General features: G+C 43.1%; 1 protein-coding gene across 1 annotated transcript in view; it reads left to right on the top strand.

The window, feature by feature from the left end:
* Nucleotides 1–25,181, top strand: part of dapk1 (death-associated protein kinase 1) — a 64,885-nt gene that overhangs the window by 25,770 nt on the left and 13,934 nt on the right. The window contains exons 4-18 of the mRNA XM_084025472.1: nt 3,726–3,864; nt 6,893–7,022; nt 8,130–8,178; nt 8,291–8,317; nt 11,574–11,726; nt 13,562–13,607; nt 13,710–13,799; nt 15,061–15,153; nt 18,041–18,160; nt 18,920–19,018; nt 19,585–19,683; nt 20,851–20,949; nt 21,039–21,236; nt 22,203–22,400; nt 24,534–24,632. Coding sequence (XP_083881598.1) covers nt 3,726–3,864; nt 6,893–7,022; nt 8,130–8,178; nt 8,291–8,317; nt 11,574–11,726; nt 13,562–13,607; nt 13,710–13,799; nt 15,061–15,153; nt 18,041–18,160; nt 18,920–19,018; nt 19,585–19,683; nt 20,851–20,949; nt 21,039–21,236; nt 22,203–22,400; nt 24,534–24,632 — 1,639 coding nt within the window. The remainder of the gene's footprint in view (nt 1–3,725; nt 3,865–6,892; nt 7,023–8,129; nt 8,179–8,290; nt 8,318–11,573; nt 11,727–13,561; nt 13,608–13,709; nt 13,800–15,060; nt 15,154–18,040; nt 18,161–18,919; nt 19,019–19,584; nt 19,684–20,850; nt 20,950–21,038; nt 21,237–22,202; nt 22,401–24,533; nt 24,633–25,181) is intronic.

Here is a 25,181-nt window from a genome sequence, read left to right as displayed (position 1 = left end):
ATAGCATGCTTGCTTTGCAATAATGCACATTTGCACCCCAATGCTATCAACGTTGTCCAGTTATTGACAATAAGCAAAGAGGAACACTATGCTTTTGTGGCCTAAACAATCTTAGAGGTCCCATTTTATGAAGAGTGAGATTTCTCATGTCTTTTTTATTATGATAAAGCAGGTCTAAGTACTGTATAAATACTATGAAAGCATAAAAACCCCATTTTTTAACGAGCCGTCAGAATATCTGTACGGTTGTAGGCCACATCTATTCAATTATATTATATATAAATATGAACATTCATTACAGCAGTTGTCAAGAAGTAAACATGGGCCTAAGTTGTTACCTAGCAACACAATTTTGGTTGAAACATGCTGAAATAGGGCGTTTCAGACAGAGTATAATGACAGAGAGAATAATTTAGTTTTTTAACATTTAAGCATGTGAACATGTTGCCGTAGAAACCCAAAAATGCAAGTATGATCCTAGAAATGAGCAGGATATTTCTACTTTACAGCAGGTGTCACTAACCAGTATTAACTGTTATATTAAGAATCATAAGAAAACAAAATAGCTCAGCTAAAGCTAATGTGATGAATGTAAATGAATCCAGATTAACAGTTTCTGGTAATGCCACAGCTGATACTGCATCATTCCAGCCATTAGGGCGGATCCATCGTTTATCTTTTCTTTGAATTAAATCAAATGAGTTCATCTTTGTGCAGACAGAATAAACCCAGGCGATGGAGAGTGGACTACATCTATATCTGGGGGAAATGTGGCTGAGAAAAGTCCAATTACCACTGAGTTCCCTTTTTTGTAGCAGCTGTTGGTTATAATATCTTGCTTTTAAAAAGGGGATCTCACCAGTAATTGGACTTTAGATGCTATAAAGAGCAAGTATGCCGAACCACATCTCTCCGAATAAACGTTGACCGGAACGAGAGCAATTTTATTCTATGAGCAATGAAACTTTCTATTCTTTTCTGTGATCTATTTGATTATTTATGACCTTTTTTCAATGTTTTCATGTCAGACTTGTCCTGGATTGAAGTTGTTATAAATCACATGAGGGGCAAAGTGTGGCTTGTTGGTCAATGATGCTCACAACGGCTGGGGATTCTGGTTGCGGTGGTTTATTATTACTGTTTTCTGGGGGGATAGCCAGACCGAAACATCTTAATTGAGGAACTCACTAGAGATGTTTCCCACCTGATCTGCCTGGACCCTAAAGCCTTTATAAGACTGGCCCATTAGCTCTCCCTCTGTTCCAGCTGGCATCCATACCGTCTGTTGTTTGGCTTCATCCAACACCTCCACAACACAGACCGCATCTCACACTTTCAAGCTTTGCTCTCAGTGAGGATATTGCTCACTTCTACGCTGCATTGTTTAATTGTGTCAAGTTAAATTTAATTTAAGACTCTCTGTGGAGAGTTTATTCTCCTGACCAGCCATTTAGCAAACTCATCCATCCAGCACTCCCAGAAAGATGCTCTCCGTCTGAGCTACTGACAAGCATTTGATAGTATTTTCTCCCCGAAGGAAGTCACATGACACGTTGTTTCTCATTGTTATGTCAGTCAGGCTGCTTTTGTGTGCGTCTGTGTCATGTTGATGTTGCTATGGGGGAACGGCTAGAAGATGAAATAGGAACCAGGAAGTGTAGCTTGGAGACTTTTTTCAATACAAAAACACGTAGTTCCTGCTTGGTGGATTAGGTCGTTGAAGCATGGAGATGAGGGGTGCTTGCACTTTTCCTACAATGATAAAGTTGGTCTGAAAGGCTCTTAATCATTAACATGTAATAGAGTTGCTCATTTTTAGGGCTGCTCAGTCAACTGAAATTCCACCTAACCTTCAACCGATCGATTGGCCGGTGGGAGAAGGAAAAATCTGCACGTTACTCTCTATTAACTAAATGGTTACAGTGCTCTGTGCACTCTAACTGGGACCAAAATGAATTACACACAAACAGCATATTAAGTCATTTTTAAGCCACTTATTTCATACTTGAATAATAACAACAGACTCAAAGTCGACCAGCACGCACCCGCCCGTATTCATACGATTACTGAGAATAGAACGAGCCGCCGAAGCTCTCATAGCGCCTGCGGTTATACTATGATACAAAAGAGATTAATTAGATTTAAAATAATTTAATGTGCTGCAATTAGCTTTTTATGTTTATTTATAAGGCACAATAAAATGTGGCAATTTAGGAAATCTGGAGTAATCTGCAAATCCCCCCTGGGGATTTAGGAGACGGTAATTTAGATGATGACAGTAATGTTCTTCCTACATTGTAATTAGCATTCAGAGCTGGTAGGGTGACATGATGCTAGCAGGTAAAACAACAAGGTGTAGGTTGGATGCTAAATATATTTGGCTTCATGTTGTGTCCTTTTGTCATCCTCTCCTCGTCCTGCTGCACCCTGGGTAAATAACAACCGTGGCAGCCACTGTCCTTTGCCGCTAATCACTGACCAACCCATGTGGAAAAAGCATTATCTGGTGTTAGTTTTTTCTGCAGCAACGTTCAAATATATATTTTCTTATGTATGCCGTTTGTACGGCAGAGTGGATGCTCAACCACTAAATAAGCACGGCTGTAATTACAGTTATCGTCTCTCTTCCTCTCTCCGCCACACTTCCCCTCGCTGCCGGCCTTCAGCTTATCATGCTACGACCGTGACCAATCCGCTGCTCTCTCCATTCCTTCGTCTCCACTTTTCTTTTCAACTTTTGAGTGTGAAGCGCGACATCATGCCATGCTTTCATTAAATTAGCAAAGTTTAGAGTGATAGAATTTCGGGTAATGTGTTAGTCGTCATTAGCAATTACTGGTGCTGAAAAAAAGAGGATTTTATAAGGAGCTATATGAGTAAACCGATGTTAATCTCTTTTGCACGGCTGCCCCCTCTCTAGTCAATTAGGCGACCACTTATTCATTTAAATGAATCAGGGTTTTTTAGTGCTAAAGGGTTTACAAGTATGAGCTTGTAAATGCAAGATTTAAAGTGATGCTTTTTGAATGATTATTTGTGGAAAAACTTTTACAGCTCTGTCGATTAAATCAACTATTCAATTAGTTGGCAAAATTGTATGACTATTAGTTGACTAAGAATGTCTTTTTTCCCCCGAGGACGGCCCTACTCTAAAGACTAGCCAGGTCTGGGTCAGTATTGTTCACTAACTGCCGTGACTCAAAATGGTATTTGGTCCCAATATGTGATCATGTGTGTGTGATTATCCTGTCCATTTATGCAAGCTGTGTGGATTTTAATTTGATAAAGACCTAATGGATTTTCATTTGTACTCAATTATTGAAACCACATTTTTACCCTGATCATCATTCCCTCAATGTCTTTTTTCTTTAAGATGACAATGGTAGACTTTAAATATTCCAATAAAACAAACTTGGCTCAAATACTAGTGTGTGTGTGTGTGTGTATATATATATATATATATATATATACTGTATATTCCTTTTTTCCATAGCTGCCCAATTGTAGTTTTTAATAGATTTTTTTGAGAGTAGCGCTGATTAAAATGTGCGTTGGTTGTGTAAATTGGTCGGCCTCTAATGCACCAGGATGATTAGATTACATCAGATCAGCTCTGATAAACAGGGATTTGTAGCCGGCTCTAATCTGAGAGATCTCACATTTTAATTCTCTCTCTCTCTCGCTCTTGCTCTCTCTCTCTCTCTCTCTCTCTCTCTCTCATCCAGCGTGGCCGGCGGCGAGCTCTTTGACTTCCTGGCAGAGAAGGAGTCGCTGAGCGAGGAGGAAGCCACTCAGTTCCTCAAGCAGATCCTGGATGGAGTCTTCTACCTGCACGCCAAACAAATCGCTCACTTCGACCTGAAGGTACTTCTGCAACTACAGACAGGCCACATCATCCCTGTCTTATGTCTGCCTCCTTTTGTCAGTCATGTACAGCCAGGTTTGGAGAGACTATTTAATCTTGTGTTGTACTGACAACATACATTCCTTCTCTACTTACTAAACAGGTTATACGTATGTTGTGCATTGAAAAAAATCAACCGATAAAATATTACACCTATTTTCGAGTTTGATAAAGTACTATTTATTAAGTAGAAACTACAAACTTTCTATAGTTCCATATTCTCAGATGTGAGGTTTTGTTGCTTTTCTCTGTCTAGCTATGATAGTAAACTGAATACCTTGGTTTTGACTTAATTTGAAGATGCAACCTTGCCTTGATTAATCAAGAAAATAAACAGCAGACTAATCAATAATAAAATCATTTAGCTAAGTATTTTTTTAATTCTCCTTTGAATATAAAACAAACAATTCAGAGCTTTGGAAGATCTGAGAAAACATAAATCTACGTGGACTAATACATTTGTTGATTTATAATCAACAGATCCGTAAAGCTCCCGAATCTTTTCCATCAACTGGTTTGGATTCCTTGAAAGGCACTATATAAGTTAGTTATTATTGCTATTATTATTAACTGGTTTGAAGCAAATAAAAAGAATCGGACAAAGGCACAACTTAAACTGACTCATTGACTATAGAGATTAGTCGACTAAAATGACCGATATGTCAACTAATTGACAAATTGCTTTCTCTTTAAGTTTAATTGACAATGTCGTCCCCAAGGTCATAGCTCGATTTAAATCTGCTGCCTCCCTATATGTTCTTACACATAGTCCTTATATACTGACGGTTAGCAATGTGGATGTCGTTGAGTTACAGCAGTAAATACTAAGCTTATGCGTTTGGCCTTAATAGATCTTTTGTTTCAGACACTTCAACAAATGGAAATGAGACTCTTCTAGTGATGAGTCTTTGTAGCATCCTCAAAAAGAGATCCAAAACAGAATCATGCAGTGTTACTGAAGAAGAGGTTCACTCCTCCGATGATTGTGAGATTTCCATGAATACACTTTGGACAAAGAGGATGCACAACTTGTTTAAAGTTGGGTTTGGCCAAAGCTGTTGGATGTTTTCTTTGGAAAGACAAAAAGACTGTGACCCTCTTATCAGGGGTCACGGTAAAGAGTTGCCAGTTGTTCAGCCTCCCTCCCCAGAGAAGGTCCCTTCAATTTCCCCAAACCTCCAGCTCACTGGAGAAGTGAATATGTGCTTCTCTTTCTGCATCGGCCTCTTCTCTACCTCTCCTTTCATATCGGTTTCTCTTTGAGTCTGTGTCCTTCTGTGAGGCTAATTACCTCGACTCATCACTTTGGGTTTGTTTTGGAATTCTCTGCTGTTTGTTGGAGTCAGTGTGTAGTCGAAGACTCCTGAGGGAACGAGTGAAGGTTATTTTTTATTGTTGTGTGTGTGTGTGTGTGTGTCACAGCTGGGATTTTAGAGGGGAATTTGCATAGTGTACGGGTCCAGGTGGGAAAAAACAAATCTATCTTTATTTAAAGAGAAGAAAGGTTAGGAAGATAACCTAAGTGATTTACAATGTGAAGTGTGTTTCTTGCCATCGGTGACGTTTCATTTTATTTGACACACCTTTACATTACAGCGTTGCTCCAAAATTAAAAATGTAAACTCTTTCTTAAAATCACAGTGGAGACAGACAGAGGACTCACTTAAATGTTTCAGCTCGTGAAGGTGGAGCTCATTTTAATTACTTTATATACTGCTAGGGAGTATACAGTATAAAGTAATATGTAGTAATATATCACAATGTTTGATTAAGACATGTGTTTTTAATGTAAATAAGGTGCCAGATTGCATAAAAACATAACGGATCCTAATTTAGTCCCTGGACACGGCACATTAACAAATATATCCAAATATAATCTGAATATTACTAAAGGTTTCAATACTCATTTTCAGTGAATCAGCTCACACCACTGTTTATATTTTTAATAGAAATGTAAACATTTTTTGCCCTCAATATTGTGTCAATTCTTCTCTGTGGTATCAAAAATGGTTTTGAATGGTTTTGAAATTCCAGTATCGGGACGACACTATATTGTTGTGGTACATCATTAAAGTCACTATCATCGATCGGTTGTCCACTTACGGCTGCGTCTTCATAAGAAACAGTCCAGACCGACTCTTCCACTAACAGAACAGTCTCCACAAATCATCCGTCAGAGTTCAGGACATTCGGCCTCCACAAAATAATAACCGTGCCCAGCCAGCCACTTGTGATCAATAGGAGAGCTTTCACCAACCGCTGCAGCCTCCGCCTCGTGTTTCAGCCTCTGTTATTCACCGTCTCACAGCGGCTCGGATGAAGACTTCATTTCTTTAGTTGAATGACTTCCTGCAATAGTGCACTATTCAACCTCAAAGTGTCTTTATTTGCTTTGTCAAACCAACATCTTGTCTTTTTTTCTTGTGTTTTTTAAAAAGACATTACACATTTCAGTTCAGTGTGGTGTGAGATTGTGCAGCCACATCAGTGTTTCTGATCTGGAGTCCGCCTCCTGTTGCCCCTGCTGCCCACAGCCAGTCTGTTCTTGTTCTTTCCCAGACTAACCTAATCCTCAAACTGGGCTCATAGTGGAGCTGAAAGGATGAAGTTTGGAAGGAAAATGGCTTCATCAAGACACATTGTGTCCTCAGGAATGTCCGGCTTCTGTTGTCCGGCTTTGCTTCGAGCACATCTTTGCCCGTCCTTTCCTTTCTCTCACTTCCTCGAGAGGTTGTTACCCGTGTTTTGCATGGGATTTCCATGGCTGATGAGCGTCCTTCCTGCCATCTTGTTCCTGTCTCTCTCGTTCTCTCGTTTACACTTAGATTGTGTCCTCCCCTGCTGATTCAGGGGACAGTTTTTAAATTTGTGATAAAAATGTCCATTGTTCCATTGTTCCTTACTGAGATTCCAATGCACAGTTGGCATCATGCTACTGAAATCATAAAAAGAAAGCATCATTTAAGTTTTCTCTTTCTTTCTTTCTAGCCGGAGAACATCATGCTGCTGAACCGCTCAGTGCCTCACCCGCGGATCAAGCTCATTGACTTCGGCCTGGCCCACAAGATCGATTTTGGCAATGATTTTAAAAACATTTTTGGAACGCCAGAATTTGTAGGTCAGTATCTCTTTGTGTGTGTTTATGAAAAATCGTGATTTTATAGTCCCAACAGAGGAGTTTGCAACTCCATCGTTTCTGTACGAGACACACAGCAACAAACGAGCGCTGCACCTCCCTGTTTTCCTGGCTTTAATCCCGGGGGTTGCTTATTGTGAGAGCAGGTGCCAAATGCACCATCGGGAGTAAGTGAGAGAGACCTGATAATAGACTGGAGAACTGCTCCCTCCTGTACACGCTAATAGACACATTAATGGCTCCGTCCCATTTGCCCTCACCTACCTCTGTTTGCCCGGGGCGGCCGCCAACACTCCCAATCTCCCCCTGCCTGAGGGCCAAAACCAGAGCCTGTTCCCAGTTCAGCAGGATGGACGCCATCAAATGGTCCAAATACAGAACAAGTGGCAGAAAGCCGAAATCGTGACTTGGATAGCTGATGCAGCAAAACAGGCGAAGCTGCTCTGAAATGTATGGGGTACAAGTGAAATGCATCGTAAATTCTTGGCAAATACGTATAACGAGTCTTGCTTTTCCATTTGCCTTTCCACCAATGTGTTTTTTTAAATCAGTAAACCAGTTTTATGACCTTACACGCAGACATATGCACACTTCTTTTCTTGCTTTAGTAGTCGTTTTTCCATTCACGGATTTGATTGTGCATTTTGCACAAGTACCACATTAGAAAAGCTGTATGGAAACAGAAACCAGAAAAACAAAAAACGGCCCCCAAATTATGGGAAATGTAGTTCAACACCCATCAACACTAATGCAAGATAATCCCTCAAATAGAAGTAAGACAAATAATAACTGGAGTGCCGTTATTAGTGTGTAATAGGGAGCTGAAGGGGCTGCATCCTCTCCTGCAGAATTCCTGATTCATATCAAGACTGTTTTGTTTAAATTTGATTAGAAATGAATTTGTATTGAACCCGTCTGAGGACAACAGTGGCGTCAACAAACAACAAAAAACGGAATGTGATAACGAGCTCAAACAAAACTCATCAAAAAGGCATTGCAATAAGAAACCGAGTGAGTTAATTAGTGAGGGAAAATATGCGTGCTGGCCTGAATAGTAATAATGTTCCCCTTTGTGTATTTGCCTCACAGCTCCAGAGGTAGTCAACTATGAACCTTTGGGCCTGGAGGCAGACATGTGGTGAGTAAACAAGAAGTAATTCTGCTCTCCAATGAGCATTGTGCACATATGTTGTTGTTGTTTCTGTCAGAATGCACAATGATTTTCTCTTCTCTCCTTCGTCTGTCCTCAGGAGTGTCGGTGTGATAACCTACATTCTGTAAGTATCTGAAACGTCACCAGCGATGATGGATAATTGTGCGAAATGTGAAACACGCAATTAATCGGAAACATGCGTCACTGCAGGGCTTTCACAACGGCCGCGTCCACCTTGGTGTATTTTCTCACAAACCCCAGGGCGTCGTCGCTCAATAAACATGACAGTCAGTCGGAACGCAAAGAGGTTCCCGCCTGCTCTTTGACCTTTCTGTCGCTGAACTCGCTGAGCAGCCACGGAGCTGGTTGTCCTGAATAATGCAACGGCCTGAGCAAGGAGCGTCGAGCATATTAAACCGCTATATGTGATATTGTTTCAGCAGCCATGTTGACGTTCCCTTTTATTTCAAGAGCTATTCTTTCCCTAACTGACATTGGCTTCTCATTAGATATCTTCTTATTAGATATCCAATCACAGTGAGTCATTGACCATGTTAAAGCCTCCTTCCTGACTATAATTACATCAAACTCTGATGGGTAGTTTTACCCTTTTTTCATGTTCTTGTAGTCATTGGTTATTAATTATTATATTAATGTATATTGCTTTTGCCAATAAATGTGTTTTTTCCACCTGAGGTCAGTGGTGGAAAGCAACTAAGTACATTTACTCACAGGTACTGAGATACAAGCTTTAGTTACTGATGGAATATAAAATATATTCAACAAATAAATGATGATGCATTAATATAGATTGAGGTACCCAGCAGTGAAATGTAATTAAAAGTCATTCTAGCTTTACCTGCTGCAATATTAAAGTAAAGTGATGACCACATTTATGCAGTAATGTAATATATGTCATTCTGCATCGTGATAATGGCATTCAGTACATTAAATATAAGATGCTTTTACTGAAGTAATAGTTCTTCCACCGCTGCATGGGGTTCAAGCACAATTGCATCCTAAAAAGACACGGTGGCTTCCATTAATATTAATTCTGTGGTATTTTAACTCATTGACGATGTAAATTGAGTTGTTTTGAATCACACAAACTTAAACAAAGTAAATCATTTGTGCTACAAATGTCTTGGTTTTTTTTTTTTAAATGATTATGTAGATATTTTTGTAGTATGATTTTTTTTGTAAATCTGATTAAAAACATTTTTTTAAATCAAAATACATTCCCAGATTATTAGTATTTTTAATAAAAAGCTAAAATAATCAGAAAACAATACGTCTATGCTGCTAGATTGCTAAACCCCTGTAGCTAATTCTGGACTTCGTCCTCTGTCCGAGGTCTGTCGGTCTTCTTGAATCTTCTCGCCCTGCTATGCCGTTATTGAAGTCCAGATTACATATCCCTTCCATCATATTACGTGATGATTTAACTGTATGGCTACTCTTATTGTTCAGTTGACCAATTGATCTTTAAAACGACGGTCTGCATCCTTTACAGCTGAGAGCTTTTATCGAACTAGTGTTCTTGAAGCAGCCATGTCAGCGCAGTTTAATTCGACAGCGAGCCACAAGTCCGAGCCCTCAGCGACCCACAGATCAACTGCTGTTGCCTCTCAACGACGCTGTAGTATCCTCCTCTCTTTATACCCAGCAACAAGGTTTTCTGAGCTCCCACACACCTTTTATCCTTCATAGAGACACCTACACGGAGCACAGACACAAAAGAATATGTGCACAAAACCTGCACGCTAGGTGCGTTTGCCCACACTAATGTGTATGACATAATTAGCATCTGCAAACATCACATGCTTCATTTTAAAAGGGTAACATGTAGGTGCTATTAGAATTGATGCGTCATTTTGTCTCGACATTGCACGAACAGGAATGGCTCCACACATACTGTACACATACGCTCTTTTTTCACGCTGTCCACCCACACAGCTGTCAGAGCTCTTCTGGCGAGGTAACATCGGTCCTTCTATGCCTATTATCACAGCTGAGCAGCAGCGAGGTGCTCATCTCTTATTGTAAGAAACAACATGGGGTGAAGGAGGGGAGGGCAATTAAACTAAACGTTGGGGACGATTTTTGGGAGCATCTCCAAACTCTTATATCTACACTGTAATGCTTCACAAAAAGCTCCGTCTTCAAAAATACTACAATTTCTATTTTTTAAATAGTTTGAAATCTGTAGATATGTCACCTGAAAATGTTTTGGGTGGATGTTAATCAGCACCGACTGTGACAGAAATATTTAGGTGATAAATAGCAATTCAGTAAATCTATGTATTTAATTGTTACAATTTTATTAAACAAAGTGAGGAAAGCAATGTTGAAATCAAGCCTGATGAGAATGATCCCAGTCACCTTAATGAGGTTTACAGCTTATTAATCAAACGCAGTTATTGATATCTAGACTGAAGTCGGTAATTTGGGTTTCAGTTTGTTAACACCGGCTGTATTTGAGCATAAACCTCGGTCTCAGTGCATCTTTATGCCTCAGCTGGGGAACGTTGTGGATAAAACATTGCCACGGAATCCCGACTGAACGCCTTCCTGCTGATTTTACTGCCTGGCTCAGTGAAGAATTGACTTAATTACTTGTTTGTTGTGAGCAGCTGCACCTCTTTACAGTCGATAAACTCATACATCGCCACTCAACTTGAGCTTGACCCCGGCACCAACTCCATGTCTCTCCCAGCTGGCATGGTAATTAGCGGCTGGTGCTGACAAGCTGGAGAGGGAAGGCCGGGGGTCTGTCAGAGACCTGCGTTTGCTTTAACTGCTTTTAAAAACCTCTTCTAGATGCATCATCGTTCAGTCCTCTGTGTGCGCTCTACTGTGTCTTTGTTTGTCCATTAAAAACGAGCTTTTATCTCATGTTGCTGCGCACATTAACCAATAAGAATCCTGCGCTGCACTCAGACTCCTTGCACGTTCTTTGTAAGGGAGAGCCGTCCCAGCTGGCTCTCCTGTGACGGTGTTTGACTAGCGCACCAAATACTTGAGGTTGATAGTGAGGCTTGACTAATGAGAGACCATTAGTCTCCACGCGGCTCCGTAATCACATTCCCCACATCAACGAGTAGTAAGGTCTCGGTCTCGGTTTCGAGGGCTGGAGCTAATCAGTGGCTGGTGAGTTGGTGTTTGAATGGAAATGCAAAGTCTCACGTTAAATGAAGAGAGAGCACTGCTGCTGTTAAAGCAGATTTAATTGGAGGTTTGGAAGTTGATTACACCACGCAACAAAAACAAATTCTTCCAGTTGTCTCGGCAAACATCAGTTTGACTGTGTTGTGTTCATCGTCTCTCTTTGGGCATGTACGCCTCTAACCTTACTGGTGACCTCTCCCCCGTCTCTGCAGTCTGAGCGGTGCGTCCCCCTTCCTGGGTGACAACAAGCAGGAGACGCTGGCCAACGTGTCGGCCGTGGACTACACGTTCGACGAGGAGTTCTTCAGCAGCACTAGCATCCTGGCCAAAGACTTCATAGCAAGACTTCTAGTCAAAGACCCCAAGTATGTATCATCATAGGTGTCGGCTATTTGAGAGGACGATATTGCTGCTTCTCTTAAGTGTAGTAACTGCACGGCATGAGCTGCATGACATCAATGTAGGCACTTACCAATAGATCACACTTTCCCACAGTCCAGGTTGACGTCTTCAAATTGCTTCTATTCCAATCAAGAGTCCATATCAGCGGTTTGGAGACTGAGACTGTGGGCCTCCCCTCAAACAAAACTGCGTCCCATCTCACCCTTTGTGTTTGATTTTAAAAATCACTCATCTGATTGATGACATTTTCTGAATGTATTTGGAACAAAATAAATGACTTACCCACTAATTTAATACGAATAAATCAGCCAGTAGTATTCTGTGTCTGACTGATCCAGCAGAGATCGACTTCTCGACTATCAACTATACTGTGTAAATTTTACCTGTGGTGATAAATTCTATACATTTTTGGGGGGAAATCCCTATCTGAAGTCCATCTTTGTGAATACATGTGGAACAGGAGTGTCAATAGGGACTTCAAATGTAAAAGACTGCAGCTCATTACCAATTCAAAAATAATGCAAAAATAATTAAAAACTATAGTTTTTGCTGTGGTGAATAATTATAAATATGGAGCTGAAGTAAGAAACGGCATGCATTGCTTGTAGCAGACAGAGGGAACTGACTTTACAAACTTCAACTAATGGGGCTTTTAGAAATGTCCCGACCGGGTGCATCAGAACGGAACGGCGTGTAATTGATCTACATCGCGAGCAGACTTGGATCCGCTCAGCTGGCAGGAAGATTAATGAAGGTTCCCTCCAAGAAGACACACTTTGATAATGTTCACCAGGGCGCTGGACTGCAGCAGCACTATCACTGATTCCACCATGCAGCATGTGTTACATTTCCTCACGAGAATGTGGAAACACACCTCAGTCGGTAGAGTGAAGGATTGTGGGTTTTTACTGTGACTCACTCTGTGTGTGTGTGTGTGTGTGTGTGCGTGTGTGTGCGTGTGCGTGTGCGTGTGCGTGTGCGTGTGCGTGTGTGTGTGTGTGTGTGTGTGTGAATAGCCTCAGTTAGAAACAGGCATGTGATATTGAACAGACGTGACAGGAGGAAGTGTGTGTGTGTCCAGTCCAGTCCAGTACACACACACACAGTTTCCCTCATGGTTATACTGGCTCACATTGAACAAACTGAAACGGTTTCACAACAATGTCACGGCAGTTCTAATAAAGGGATGTGCTTCTTACTTTAAACCACACTTTAATTGTTAATTGTTCGTCTGAATGAAATGGAATTTCCACGTGGATGTTTTGAAACCTCTTCTCCCAATGAGGTATCCGGTCTGTAACGATACAGGTATCTCATGACAGTGGTGAACAATGTGGTTGTCATGTAAATGGTTTCAATACCTTATTCACCACGTTGGTTAAGAGAAGTATGGAGTTTAAAAAAGGAAGTGAGATGGTTTATACAAATAAATGAATTACCCATTACAGTTTTTTTTGTGAACTGTTCACAACACTCAGTATCTCTGACTATGAACAGGAGGATGGTTGTATTAACCAAAGCCCATGTTTATTAAAGGCTTCATTGATTCTTAGCCACCTACTTGAGTACCAGGAATTAGATTTTTGTTTATACCACCTGAGAACGAGGCCATCATTGTTCCTCTTAAGAAATACATTAGTAAAAGTAAAGTAGTGTGTGTCTGTGGTCATAAACACGACTCTGAGCATTAAACTGCTGTGTCACACTAGAAAGCACAGAGTTAGACTGTTAACTCTCAACTCTGGAATAGCAATTACCTAAATAATCTCCTCTCCTTAATACTTTTTTGTGTCCACAGAAAGAGAATGACTATTCAAGACAGCCTCCTGCACCCCTGGATCAAGGTTGGACTCTGGTTTAAACTCAACTCATCCTCACCCGAATCTTCAATGATATTTTACTCTAAGCTTTTTTTTTAACTATATATTTGTTGTTTGTGAAATCAGCCAAAAGACACTCAACAAGCACTGAGCAGAAAGGAGTCTGCTGTCAACATGGAGAAGTTCAAGAAGTTTGCAGCTCGAAGAAAATGGAAAGTAAGTGCTTTACTTTGATGCTTCACTGTGATACTTTGAATTTTGAAATCTCTGGTTTTCACAATCCCGAACTCAAGCTTCAGGAAAGAGGACAAAACTTGCCCAGTAGCTCGTCTCACCCCCAAAACACTTCATGTTGGCGGCTTCTCGCCTCTGTGATGTCACCATAACTGCTGCAGGCTCGCCACAGCCATCAGATGTGCTGCCAGTGCTGCTTCAGTGGTGGTCTCCTTGTCTGTTTGAGTCCATCACGGCTGACAGCGTTGCTTCTTGGCTTGCAAGGAATGCTGGGATGGTTTATCTGTGGTGGTTTGGCAGCGCTGTCATGCCACGTCTCTGTCTTCACGCTCAAGTCTGGTACACTGGAGGCTTCTGGCTCTCCCGTGACCTTGATTTGACTTTGAGTTTATTTATTGTCACGTGTAAAGTTCATGGCAAAAAATGTAAAATGATTTTAGAAAATGTCAAGGTTATGAAATATCTTGATTAATTGTGAGAGCAAATAAAATCCAGATGTAATAAAGACCAGATTGTGTAAGATTCTTGCAAGTCTATAAGAGATCAAATAGTCAGATTCAAGACTGAGACCAAGTGTAATCAAATCTGTACATTTGCTGTTTTTAGTTATTAGAAATGTTTGGATCACACGACTCTGCAGCAATCCTACGCAGCCACCAGTGGAATCTAATTCAACAAAGAGTAAAATACTAATATTAGAGTAGCCTAATCTTTATCTGCAGCTATGCAGAAATACAGGTTTAAACCCAATAAATGGACATGCCCCAAAAAAGAATCTGAATGCTAATGTTATGAATGAGGCTTCTGACTTTTTGGTAAAAACCAAGAAGGAGCTTTAGTGAAGAGCTGCAGTGTAAGATACAGTCAGTTTATCTTGTGTATATAGTTAAATGCTTGATGAATAATGTGTCTTGGTAATGGTCTCTGCCATTAACCTTTCATGTATTTCAGCTTATATGTTGTATTTATTACATGTGGGAATTCATGTTTTGTTTGTTTGTGTTTGCAAACATGCTTTCCTCCGATTGCTCCAGAAAGAATTCCAGAGTCGAGTCACCTGAGAGCGTGAAGGGGCTCCAGGTTATTAAAGCATGAATTCCAAGTAGCTGAAGAGAATTTTAATAGAGCAGAAAATTGCTTCGTGTCTACACCTGCCTCGTCCCGTTCACCGTCCCCTGAACTTGAAATGAACTTGTTCTTGTTGTCCTCGTTCACAATCTGCCGTTCTTCTCCTCTTTTCCAGCAATCCGTCCGGCTTATCTCCTTATGCAACCGCCTGTCCCGCTCCTTCCTGTCCAGGAGCAACATCAGCGTGGCACGCAGCGACGACACACTGGTAAGATCTGACTCCGTGTTGTGCTTCGCCTGGTACAAAAAGACATCACGGCACAGGACGGGCAACAAAGATCCTGCTCCAAATTCATTAAGTCGATTGCGTTTGCAGCTATTATTGCCATCGAGGCTTTAAATTGCTCTCGAGTAAAACATCTACAACAAGAGGACCATTACTTTTATCTGCGCTGCTCTATCTCTGAAATAAACGTCATTAACGGGAGACTTGCAGCTTAATGAGTTTCACATTGCTTTTTATTGAAGTGCATTTCCTTGGAACCAGGAGCTCTCAGGCCCAGCAATGATATTTCTAACACGGCAATCTCTCTGAGACTCTTGAGCTCTTATGTGTACTTACTTAACTCTTACTTGATCTGTTGCTCGTTTCCCACAGTGCTACAGGTCAGGTGTTCATCGGGTTGTTGGAATTTCTGTGTGTGTGTGTGTGTGTGTGTGTGTGTGTGTGTGTGTGTGTGTGTGTGTGTGTGTGTGTGTGTGTGTGTGTGTGTGTGTGTGTGTGTGTGTGTGTGTGTGTGTGTGTGTGTGTGTGTGTGTGTGTGTTGGAGCACGCGTAACTTAAAAACAGGTTGAGCTTATAATGATATAATAAGCAAACTTGTGTAAGTCCGCTTGTTTGAAGACAAATAGTGACACATAAGAAAATATGTTATATAATGAGTGTCTATACATTGTTAGCACCAAGCCTGTGAGATGTAAACACTGCAGCCTCAGCAAGAGGCTTAATCATTAACAAAGCCTTACCTGCATGCCAAGGCCAGGCCTGTTTCCTCATCAGAGGATTACGCTGCAACTTCCTCCTGTCACAGGTGAGCCTGCAGGTAGAACGAAGCGCCTCCTGCAGTCCACAGACAGAGTTGCAGCAAGAGTGCAAGCTTTGTAATCGGCCTTTTGTCTTGTTCTTGGCTGAGCAGCTCCCGGGTTAAGTGCTTTACTTAAAGACCACAGTCAGAGGTGGGCTTAAGTTCAGCCGCCTCTCTGTAAACGTTCGCCTAAGAAGTTGTTTGTTCGAGGCTCTGTATCAGAGAGTGGGAGGAAGTGCACACATCGGGGGAGGCAGTGAGAGCTGAGAAAGTGCAAGTAGCCGGCCTGTAACTAATGATTATCTTAATTATTGATTAATCTGAGGTTTCTTAATTTAGTCTAAAAATAATATAAATTTCCAAAATAGAGTAAGAATCATACATAACTCTAAAATCCTATTTCAAAAGTGTTCTCCTCATTTTTTTTTTTTCCTCATAGAAACATAGAAGTCGCCAGGCATGGAGAATGGCCCATTTTATATGAACATGTTTGGCCACTAAAGAAGGCCTGAAAAAGTCCTGGAAAGCTTTTCTATTAAAGGGTGGATAACCTAATTTCCCATCACATAGAAAACAAGGTAGATTGGTTCAACCTCTCCCTCCTGTGTCATGAATTACAATTTATCGGACTGTGTTGATGTCGAATCCCCAGCAGGCGGTTTGCTGCTCGCACATATTTGTGTTGTGATCGCAGCTCCTCTGAGGTGGTTTAGTCACGGCTCCCCCAGCAGGGAGCTTTGGTTCAGGAATGTAGCAGGAGTGTCACGCTTGACAGAACAAACGCCACATCAGCCTCACATCCCTCCTTCTCCTCACCTCCCTCCCTCCTTCTCCTCACCTCTCTCCCTCCTTCTCCTCACCTCCCCTCCTCCTCCTCCTCACCTCCCTGCCTTTCTACTCCTCACCTCCCTCCCTCCTTCTCCTCACATCCCTCCTTCTCCTCACCTCCCTCCCTCCGTTTCCTCACCTCCCTCCCTCCTTCTCCTCACCTCCCTCCCTCCGTTTCCTCACCTCCCTCCCTCCTTCTCCTCACCTCCCTCCCTCCTTCTCCTTACCTCCCTCCCACCGTCTCCTCACCTCCCTCCCACCGTCTCCTCACCTCCCTCCTTCTGCTCACCTCCCTCCCTCCTTCTCCTCACCTCCCTCCCTCCGTTTCCTCACCTCCCTCCCTCCTTCTCCTCACCTCCCTCCCTCCCTCCTTCTCCTCACCTCCCTCCCACTGTCTCCTCACCTCCCTCCCACCGTCTCCTCTCCTCCCTTCTCCTCACCTCCCTCCCTCCTTCTCCTCACCTCTCTCCCTCCTTCTCCTCACCTCCCCTCCTCCTCACCTCCCTGCCTTTCTACTCCTCACCTCCCTCCCTCCTTCTCCTCACATCCCTCCTTCTCCTCACCTCCCTCCCTCCGTTTCCTCACCTCCCTCCCTCCTTCTCCTCACCTCCCTCCCTCCTTCTCCTCACCTCCCTCCCACCGTCTCCTCACCTCCCTCCCACCGTCTCCTCACCTCCCCTCCTTCCTTCTCCTCACCTCCCTCCTTCTCCTCACCTCCCTCCCTCCCTCCTTCTCCTCACCTCCCTCCCACCGTCTCCTCACCTCCCTCCCACCGTCTCCTCACCTCCCCTCCTCCCTTCTCCTCACCTCCCTCGCTCCTTCTCCTCACCTCCCTCCCTCCTTCTCCTCACCTCCCTCCCACCGTCTCCTCACCTCCCTCCCTACTTCTCCTCACCTCCCTCCTCCTCCTCCTCCTCCTCACCTCCCTCCCTCCTTCTCCTCACCTCCCTCCCTCCTCCTCACCTCCCTGCCTTTCTACTCCTCGTCTCCCTGTGCAGCGGAGCGTCACCGCTGATTTCTGAGTTATGGGGTCACATGTCACAGGCGGGGGGAAGGAAAAAAATCTTAGTATATTTTGAACCTGAAGTGCAGATGCATTAAAAAAAAAGAGGTCTGTTTTGTTTCTGCCTGTTTTCATGCAGGAGAAAAAGATGAAAGAGAGACTTAGGGTGGAGCATGTGATAGAAAGAACTCACAGGATTAATGTGTAATCATCCCTAACTGTCTTTCCCACCCGTCTAGGACGAGGAAGACTCCTTTGTGATGAAGGCCATCATCCACGCCATAAACGACGACAACGTGCCCGGTCTGCAGCACCTGCTCGGCTCCTTGAACAGTTACGACGTCAACCAGCCCAACAAGGTGACCGACACAGACAACATGTACATAAATACTATCAACCCAATTAAAAATGAATTATTATTCGTGAGATGTGTGAAATAATTCCTGTTCCATTTTCTTGATAAATTCAAACTCCCACCTCTCAGAAAATGAAACCTAACAGCATTTACATCCTCCATGATTTGAAGGAATGCCATGTCTGTACAAGCATGCAGCCGAGTCCACTTTCCCACAAACAGACTTCAGTTCAGTTCAGTGTCATCGCTGAAGCAGCTGCCTGGTCTTTTAACCATTTGTCAGGGCGTCCACATGTTTGACCCTGCAGCAAGCGTGTTTTTCTTTTCAGACATTTCTAGAAAGAAGCCGAGTTAAAGCAGCAGACACTTGCATACATTTAATGAAAGAATGAAGCGTGGAGAACAGATGTTTAGGTGCATATCCAGCCTTCACTCCCACATCTTCATTCTTCTCGCTTTTTCAATGGAGCACATTTGTTTGACGTCAGCTGACAGCAATGGGGTGGGGGGGGGGGGGGGGCGATATCTTATTAAACTCAGTGACGTGTGAAGAAAAGGATGAGAGGGAGAATGAGAATGGCAGTATGGAGAGAGACTTTTAAGTTTAAGTTCAGGAAAGGTCATCTTTCTTCCAACCACTCTCCTTCTTCTCTTGTAGTGCAGCCTTAGTTTCCATCACCATTCAGACACTCGTAGACACATACATCCGGACATATTTGTGTCCAAAATCAGTCAAAAATAACTGTGTGTGTATTCATTGCAGCATGGGACTCCTCCCCTCCTGATTGCAGGCGGCTGTGGCAACATTCAGATCATCGAGGTGCTGATGAGGAAAGGTGCCGAGATCCAGGCCCATGACAAGGTAAACACTCATCTGTTTGGTCCAATCAGTGTCGCTCTGACGGCCAGCTGGGGAGTTTAACGGACGTGCATTAAGGGTGTCGGAGCAGAAGAATGTGACAGACTGTCATGTGGATTATTACGTTGGCTATCGACACCATAAACACATGAACATTGCACTCGGCCGTACTGTCGAGATGAGCGCATGCTATTTGTTTAAAATAGCCTGAAAAAAGCCCTTCAGATTGATAGATACCTGATCCTTCCATTAATCTGTACCAACAGAACAGCTTCATAATGTCAACTACAAACTGTTTTGCTAAAAATAAATAAATAAGAAAAACTGATTTCTAGCAGGTTCACCTTTAAACACTGACATTCAACATTAACAAGTCGGTGAGTGCAGCTCTAACTGGGAAGGCAGAATGCTAGCACAAACTAGTTCCAAGCACATTGTCACGCTATGCAGTCTTTTAAAAGGATGTGTCATATCATCGGGGTGCAGACACATTCCCGGGGAGCTGGATTTTCTAGTAAAGGTCAGGGATAAATCCTGGATTTTCTTCCCCTTCTCTGTCCAACCTTCAGAGTGGAGCCAACGCTATCTACTACGCAGCGAGACACGGCCACGTCGAGACCCTGAAATTCCTCCATGAAAAGAAATGCCCTCTGGATGTCCAAGATAAGGTGAAGGGAGCGCCTCACACATACAAACACACATGCTTCCACTACCCACCGCACTTATCTGTCAGCGATTACTCACACTCAGAAGTCTTGAAAAGCATGACGTCGATTCTCTCAACGTCCAGATACACACATCCACAATTCACACGTTCACACTCAGTAAGTAAGCACCTGGGGAGAAAAACCACTTACTCTGGCATTTTATCAGCTTATTTGCTGTTGCTATAGAAACAGGTCTTACTGAGGAAGATGGGGTTGCGTATGTGTGTGTGTTTGCTTTTGATGGCGATGGAGCCTCCATCACATAGCTCGCTTGAGCAGACGAAATCCCCAAAGCTTCTTTTTTTTCTGATCTCTCCAATCATTTTCCCTGCTGGTGGTGTCCTCTTCTGTCTGCGAACACTGACGCAAACAGTCATTAAAGTCTCATCTCACTTTATTGCACTAAAACCCTGAAATCACAAGCGACATGTGTAATATGTCTTACGAGAAAGGGAAAGGCCTTTTTTAACGAGGAGAATCTTTTCTCTTTGTCCTCTGCGCTTTTATGTAATTCTCTTAATTAAAGCCACCTGTAAAGTTTGTTTTCCCCCCAATATAGATCCATTAGATGTTATTTTAAGCGAACACGGCCTCCTGGGTGCCGTTTCACACGAGCATTTCTCCGCTAACGAGCTTCCACTCTGACTCGCAGCCATAATGCTCATGCTGATGGATCGATTTCTAACCAGTTCAATGTCTCCGCACACGGGAAAATCTCTTTGTCTTGTCGTGTCCGAGTGGCTGACTCAGCGTAAATGGCTAACATGACTAACAGGAAAATCATCATATCCTTGGAAGTCACTGCTTTCAAGTGTTTTTCCAGGATTCGGAGGTCCACCTCACTTAGACTTTGTACCAAAGTGCTGAATCCTTACAAACTCAGTACGATAGATGCAAGATTGCATGCAAGCCAAGGCAATCAACTACCGCACAAAAAACTTGTGTTTGGTCCGAATGTACCTTTAAAGCTTAAGCAATTTCAGTTGACATTTGAGGGGTCTCAAGTGTCAATCACACTCCCTGAAAGTAATTATTGTTAAAATTCTAAAATGACCTATTATTGTTGTTTTTATTGTACACAGCCATCCTGCTGTATACTGTGTGTTAACTCTTTGCTGTGTCCTCCAGTCTGGGGAGACTGCTCTTCACGTGGCGGCTCGCTATGGCAACGTGGATGTGGTGAGCTACCTGTGCAGCATCCGGGCCAACCCAGACCTGGCTGACCGGGTAAGCACATGGCACGCACGCATTCACATGCACATGTTGCTGAATGAACCAAAGGTTTTCATACTTTTGCCCTCCGTTTCCCTCTCCAGGAGCAGGAGACCCCTCTGCATTGCGCTGCGTGGCACGGATACTCGCCAGTAGCCAGAGCGCTCTGCCAGGCAGGATGCAACGTGGACGCAAAGAACCGCGAAGGGGAGAGTCCGCTGCTGACGGCGTCTGCTCGGGGCTTCGTGGACATTGTGGCGTGCCTGGTGGAGCACAAGGCCGATATACAGGCGACTGACAAGGTGATCAAACTCAGCTCAGCGCCACTCTTTAAATCGATGCATGCTTTAATTATGTGAGGCCGTTTTTAAGATGAAGCTCTATTTTAATGTTTAAACATTTACTGTGGCGATCTAGAAGAGCAGACTCAAGCCTGTGTCATGTATGAAGATGTGTGAGATTCTCGCCTTGCTCTCGGGGACCTCATTGGGAGGTGGGTTTAAAACAAGGCCAATAAAAACAGGCGGTACATGTCACCTCTCAGGGCATCACAGACGGATTGAATGCTTTCATTTCTGCAATGCACTTTCCCTGCGGTTATTTTCACATGAAGCTGAACACAAATGTGTTGAAGGACCGACATTCAATAATGTGACTCTGGAGGATTAAGGGCCTCTCCCCACACAGCGTCTCAACCTGGCAAAGAAGCTCCCGCAGGGCGCTGGGGAGCGCTTCATCCCAGTTTCATCTAAAAAGCACTCAAATTGCTTTTTTAAAAATGTTTCTATGACAACATATCACCAATCTTACCACTGATGTGTGATAGACTAGCATCATCCCTTTGCTTTTTATTATCCATTCGGGCTGCTATCTATCGTTTGTTTTTTTCACCATGAGCACCAAGCCGAGGATGCTTGCTTCATACTTTGTATGGATGAGCTTGTCACCACTCTGACAGCCGTAACGTTAGAGCAAGGATAAAACTACAACACGCACCAGCAACCATGTGTCCACCCGGCCGATCTGCTCCAGCAAAATGTGCTTTTTGGTCTTTGTTATGATGATATCTCTCTGTCTGTGGAAACAAGCCCTCACTGTGTGTGTGTGTGTGTGTGTGTGTGTGTGTGTGTGTGTGTGTGTGTGTGTGTGTGTGTGTGTGTGTGTGTGTGTGTGTGTGTGTGTGTGTGTGTGTGTGTGTGTGTGTGTGTGTGTGTGTGTGTGTGTGTGTGTGTGTGTGTGTGTGTGTGTGTGTGTGTGTGTGTGTGTAGGACGGACACACAGCCCTCCACCTGGCTGTACGGAGGTGTCAGGTTGATGTGGTCCGCTGCCTCCTCAGACACCACTGTCACCTTGACCAGCAGGATCGCCATGGCAACACGCCGCTGCACATCGCCTGTAAGGATGGAAATCTGCCTGTCGTCACAGCGATCTGCAGCGCTAAGGCCAGCCTGGACATCCCCAACAAGGTGAGGACAAACCACTGCATAACATGAGATTTGGAGCATTTTGATTTCTCTCAACATGGCCAAGCCTTAGCTGGCAGCTTGTAGCTAATAGCTGTGCAATGATTTACCTGTAGAGATTAGCGTCACTTAATCTATCACTGTTTTTAAATCATTCTTCAAAAAGTATGTTTTCTAAGTTTTACTTTATTGAAATGTATTTATCCATATTGTATTTTATTATTATAATAATACTGCGTAGGGCCAGAAGTATGTGGACACCCCTATCCATTCCACACTGGTTTCACACTAGTTCTAAATGAGGGTAATGTTTCAACTTGACCTCATGCACGGTTTGGTGTGGAAGAACTGCACAGAGCCTCAACTCCACCCAACAGCATCAGTGTTGGACCTCAGTAATGCTCTTTTGGCTGAACGGGAGTAAATCCCAGCAGCCAGGTTCCAACATGTGGTGGAAAGCCTTCCCAACAGAGCAGAGGGTTTGTTTCAGCTGCAGATTAATGACCACTGATCGCAGGCCAAACACCCGGATAAATAAACATAGAAAGCAAATGTTTCTGTAATACCTGGCATTCAGTACATTGCTTGTAAAAGTATTTAGGTCTTTTTTTGTGTGCTTTTTTCTTTTTTGGGTGAACTGGTCCTTTAAGGGCGTTCTCATATACCTGCTTTATATTTGCCTCTCTGCCAGGCACGACTTCCCCCATGTTTCTGCCTTCTTCACTTTTGTTTTGATGTAATCCATTTTAATGTATTCTGCGATGGGATTGCTCTTGTCAGACGCTGGAAGCACCCTCTGCTTCTTCCACATCCACGGAAACCTTATTTTCCCAGAATAGTTCAGGGGAGCGATGTGCATTGTGAGCAGACAGCGCTGTCGGAGATGTTTTGATTTATTCATTATTTTCAGTCGCAGATTTTTTTTTTTCAAGCTTATCTACAGCAGCACATCACAGTCCGGGCCTGGATTTGTCTCCACCGTCGGCTGCAGACACTGGGGAGAAAAATGAGACGGGTGGAATCGAACAACGTCTCCTGTTCTGTTTACAGCAGAATAAAACGGGAAGAATGCCGTCTTGTTTTTCCCCAAGTTGTGACAAAGGGGAATTGATTGAAACGGTGCTTGCAAACAAGCATATTCGTGGGTTTTGATACTTTCCAGTGTCAGTGTTTGGTGTGGTGAAAAATAGGGTAGGTTATTGATTATTACTGTATTGTGGTAAACGACAGAGAGCACTGTGACCACAAGATTATTATTGCAAGATAAACAGTTTGGTTAAGCCAGCACCTTGGAATTTCTAAAGATTTGGCTCAAACGTACAACAGTGAATTTGATGGTCAAAGGTCAAATCTCACTACACACATTTTTGGCTATAACTCATTAATTCATGTGCTGATTGAGCGAATCTAATCCAACCTTTCACAGCATATTAAGCCTGTTGCAACAAACTTTGTGTCCTGATTGTCAGTCATTTACATTTTGTGCAAAATTCACTGAGGATTCACTATAGGACTATGTAGTGGACAGCTATTCCAGTGATTGACGGCATAATAAATCATTTTTCTAGCCTGTTTTATCACCGTACGTCGTATATTATCACAATACCAGACTATGAACTGTAGTTATTAATATTTATTTACTTCCAGCATCAGAGCCTTGATCTCAAATCCTGCGGGAGTTATAAGTTATCCTCTCTGCATCTGTGTGACACAATCATCATCTACCTGTTTAATATGCATTTGTACGAGCCGACAATCTGTGTTTACATACAACAAGTGTCATATAAACAAGAACTGTGTATCCATGTTCAGTGCTTCGTAGAAACCCAAATCATATTGCCCATATCCATGTGGACATGACCTTGAGGATCCTTCACGCGGACCTTTTATGGCCATGGGCGGATGGAAATGTGGATGCAGATGGTAGAACTTGGGCTTTTGTATTTTGGATTATATAAGGTGGACCAGACATTCTTCTCCCAGCCGTGTCTCACCCTGGAGGACCGTCCTCCTGTTATTTTCCACTTGACATGAAAATTGACGGAACATTCTGCTGAGTAACCTGTGTGTCGGTTCCAGGCTTTGCAGGGTTCTTTTTTAAATGACAGGCTGTCATGTTTTTCTGTCTTCATCCAGTATGGCAGAACTCCCCTCCACCTGGCTGCTAACAACGGGAGCCTCGAGGTTGTCCGTCATCTCTGCCTGGCTGGAGCCAACATTGACGCCGTCACCAACGTAAGTCACCGCTCTGCTGCCTTCTGTTCACCTTCACCTTCACTTTACAGCAACGGTAGCTAAACATGAGTCGCAGCTTCTTGGCATTTTCATTAATTATACTGTGTAAACTGGGTTTTATATGAAGAAGGCTGCTGTCAGTAGAGCTGAATGCATCGGTACGTGGAGAGAATTTGCCACCGTGACATTTTATAATGTACATCTTCTAAAACTGTCTGCCGTGGTTGAATAAAATGGATTAGCAACATACGTGACATAACTCACATAGTTTAACTGAAAACGTCTCCATTTGTCCTTTTGTTGGCGAGCTGTTAATTTCCTGCTTGACCTGCAGAGCGTGTCGTCGCTGCTCACTTCTTACACGCACACTTAATGGAAGTAGAAAAGCTGACGGCAGCTTTTTAACTCGAGCTGGATTTAATCGGCAGAAATACGTTATTAGCGCTGCCCTCCTGATACTGAGCTGCACCGCCTTCCTTTTCCACAATCTCTGCCGCGCTGGGTTTAAAGCTTAAAGGTTTTTACGACAAAAACGATTTATCGAGAAAA

This window comes from Eutrigla gurnardus (genome assembly GCF_963514095.1).
Source record: "Eutrigla gurnardus genome assembly, chromosome: 13".
NCBI classification, from domain to species: Eukaryota; Metazoa; Chordata; class Actinopteri; order Perciformes; family Triglidae; genus Eutrigla; species Eutrigla gurnardus.
The sequence above is the reverse complement of the archived record's forward strand: the minus strand, read 5'-3'. Positions and strand labels throughout refer to the sequence as shown.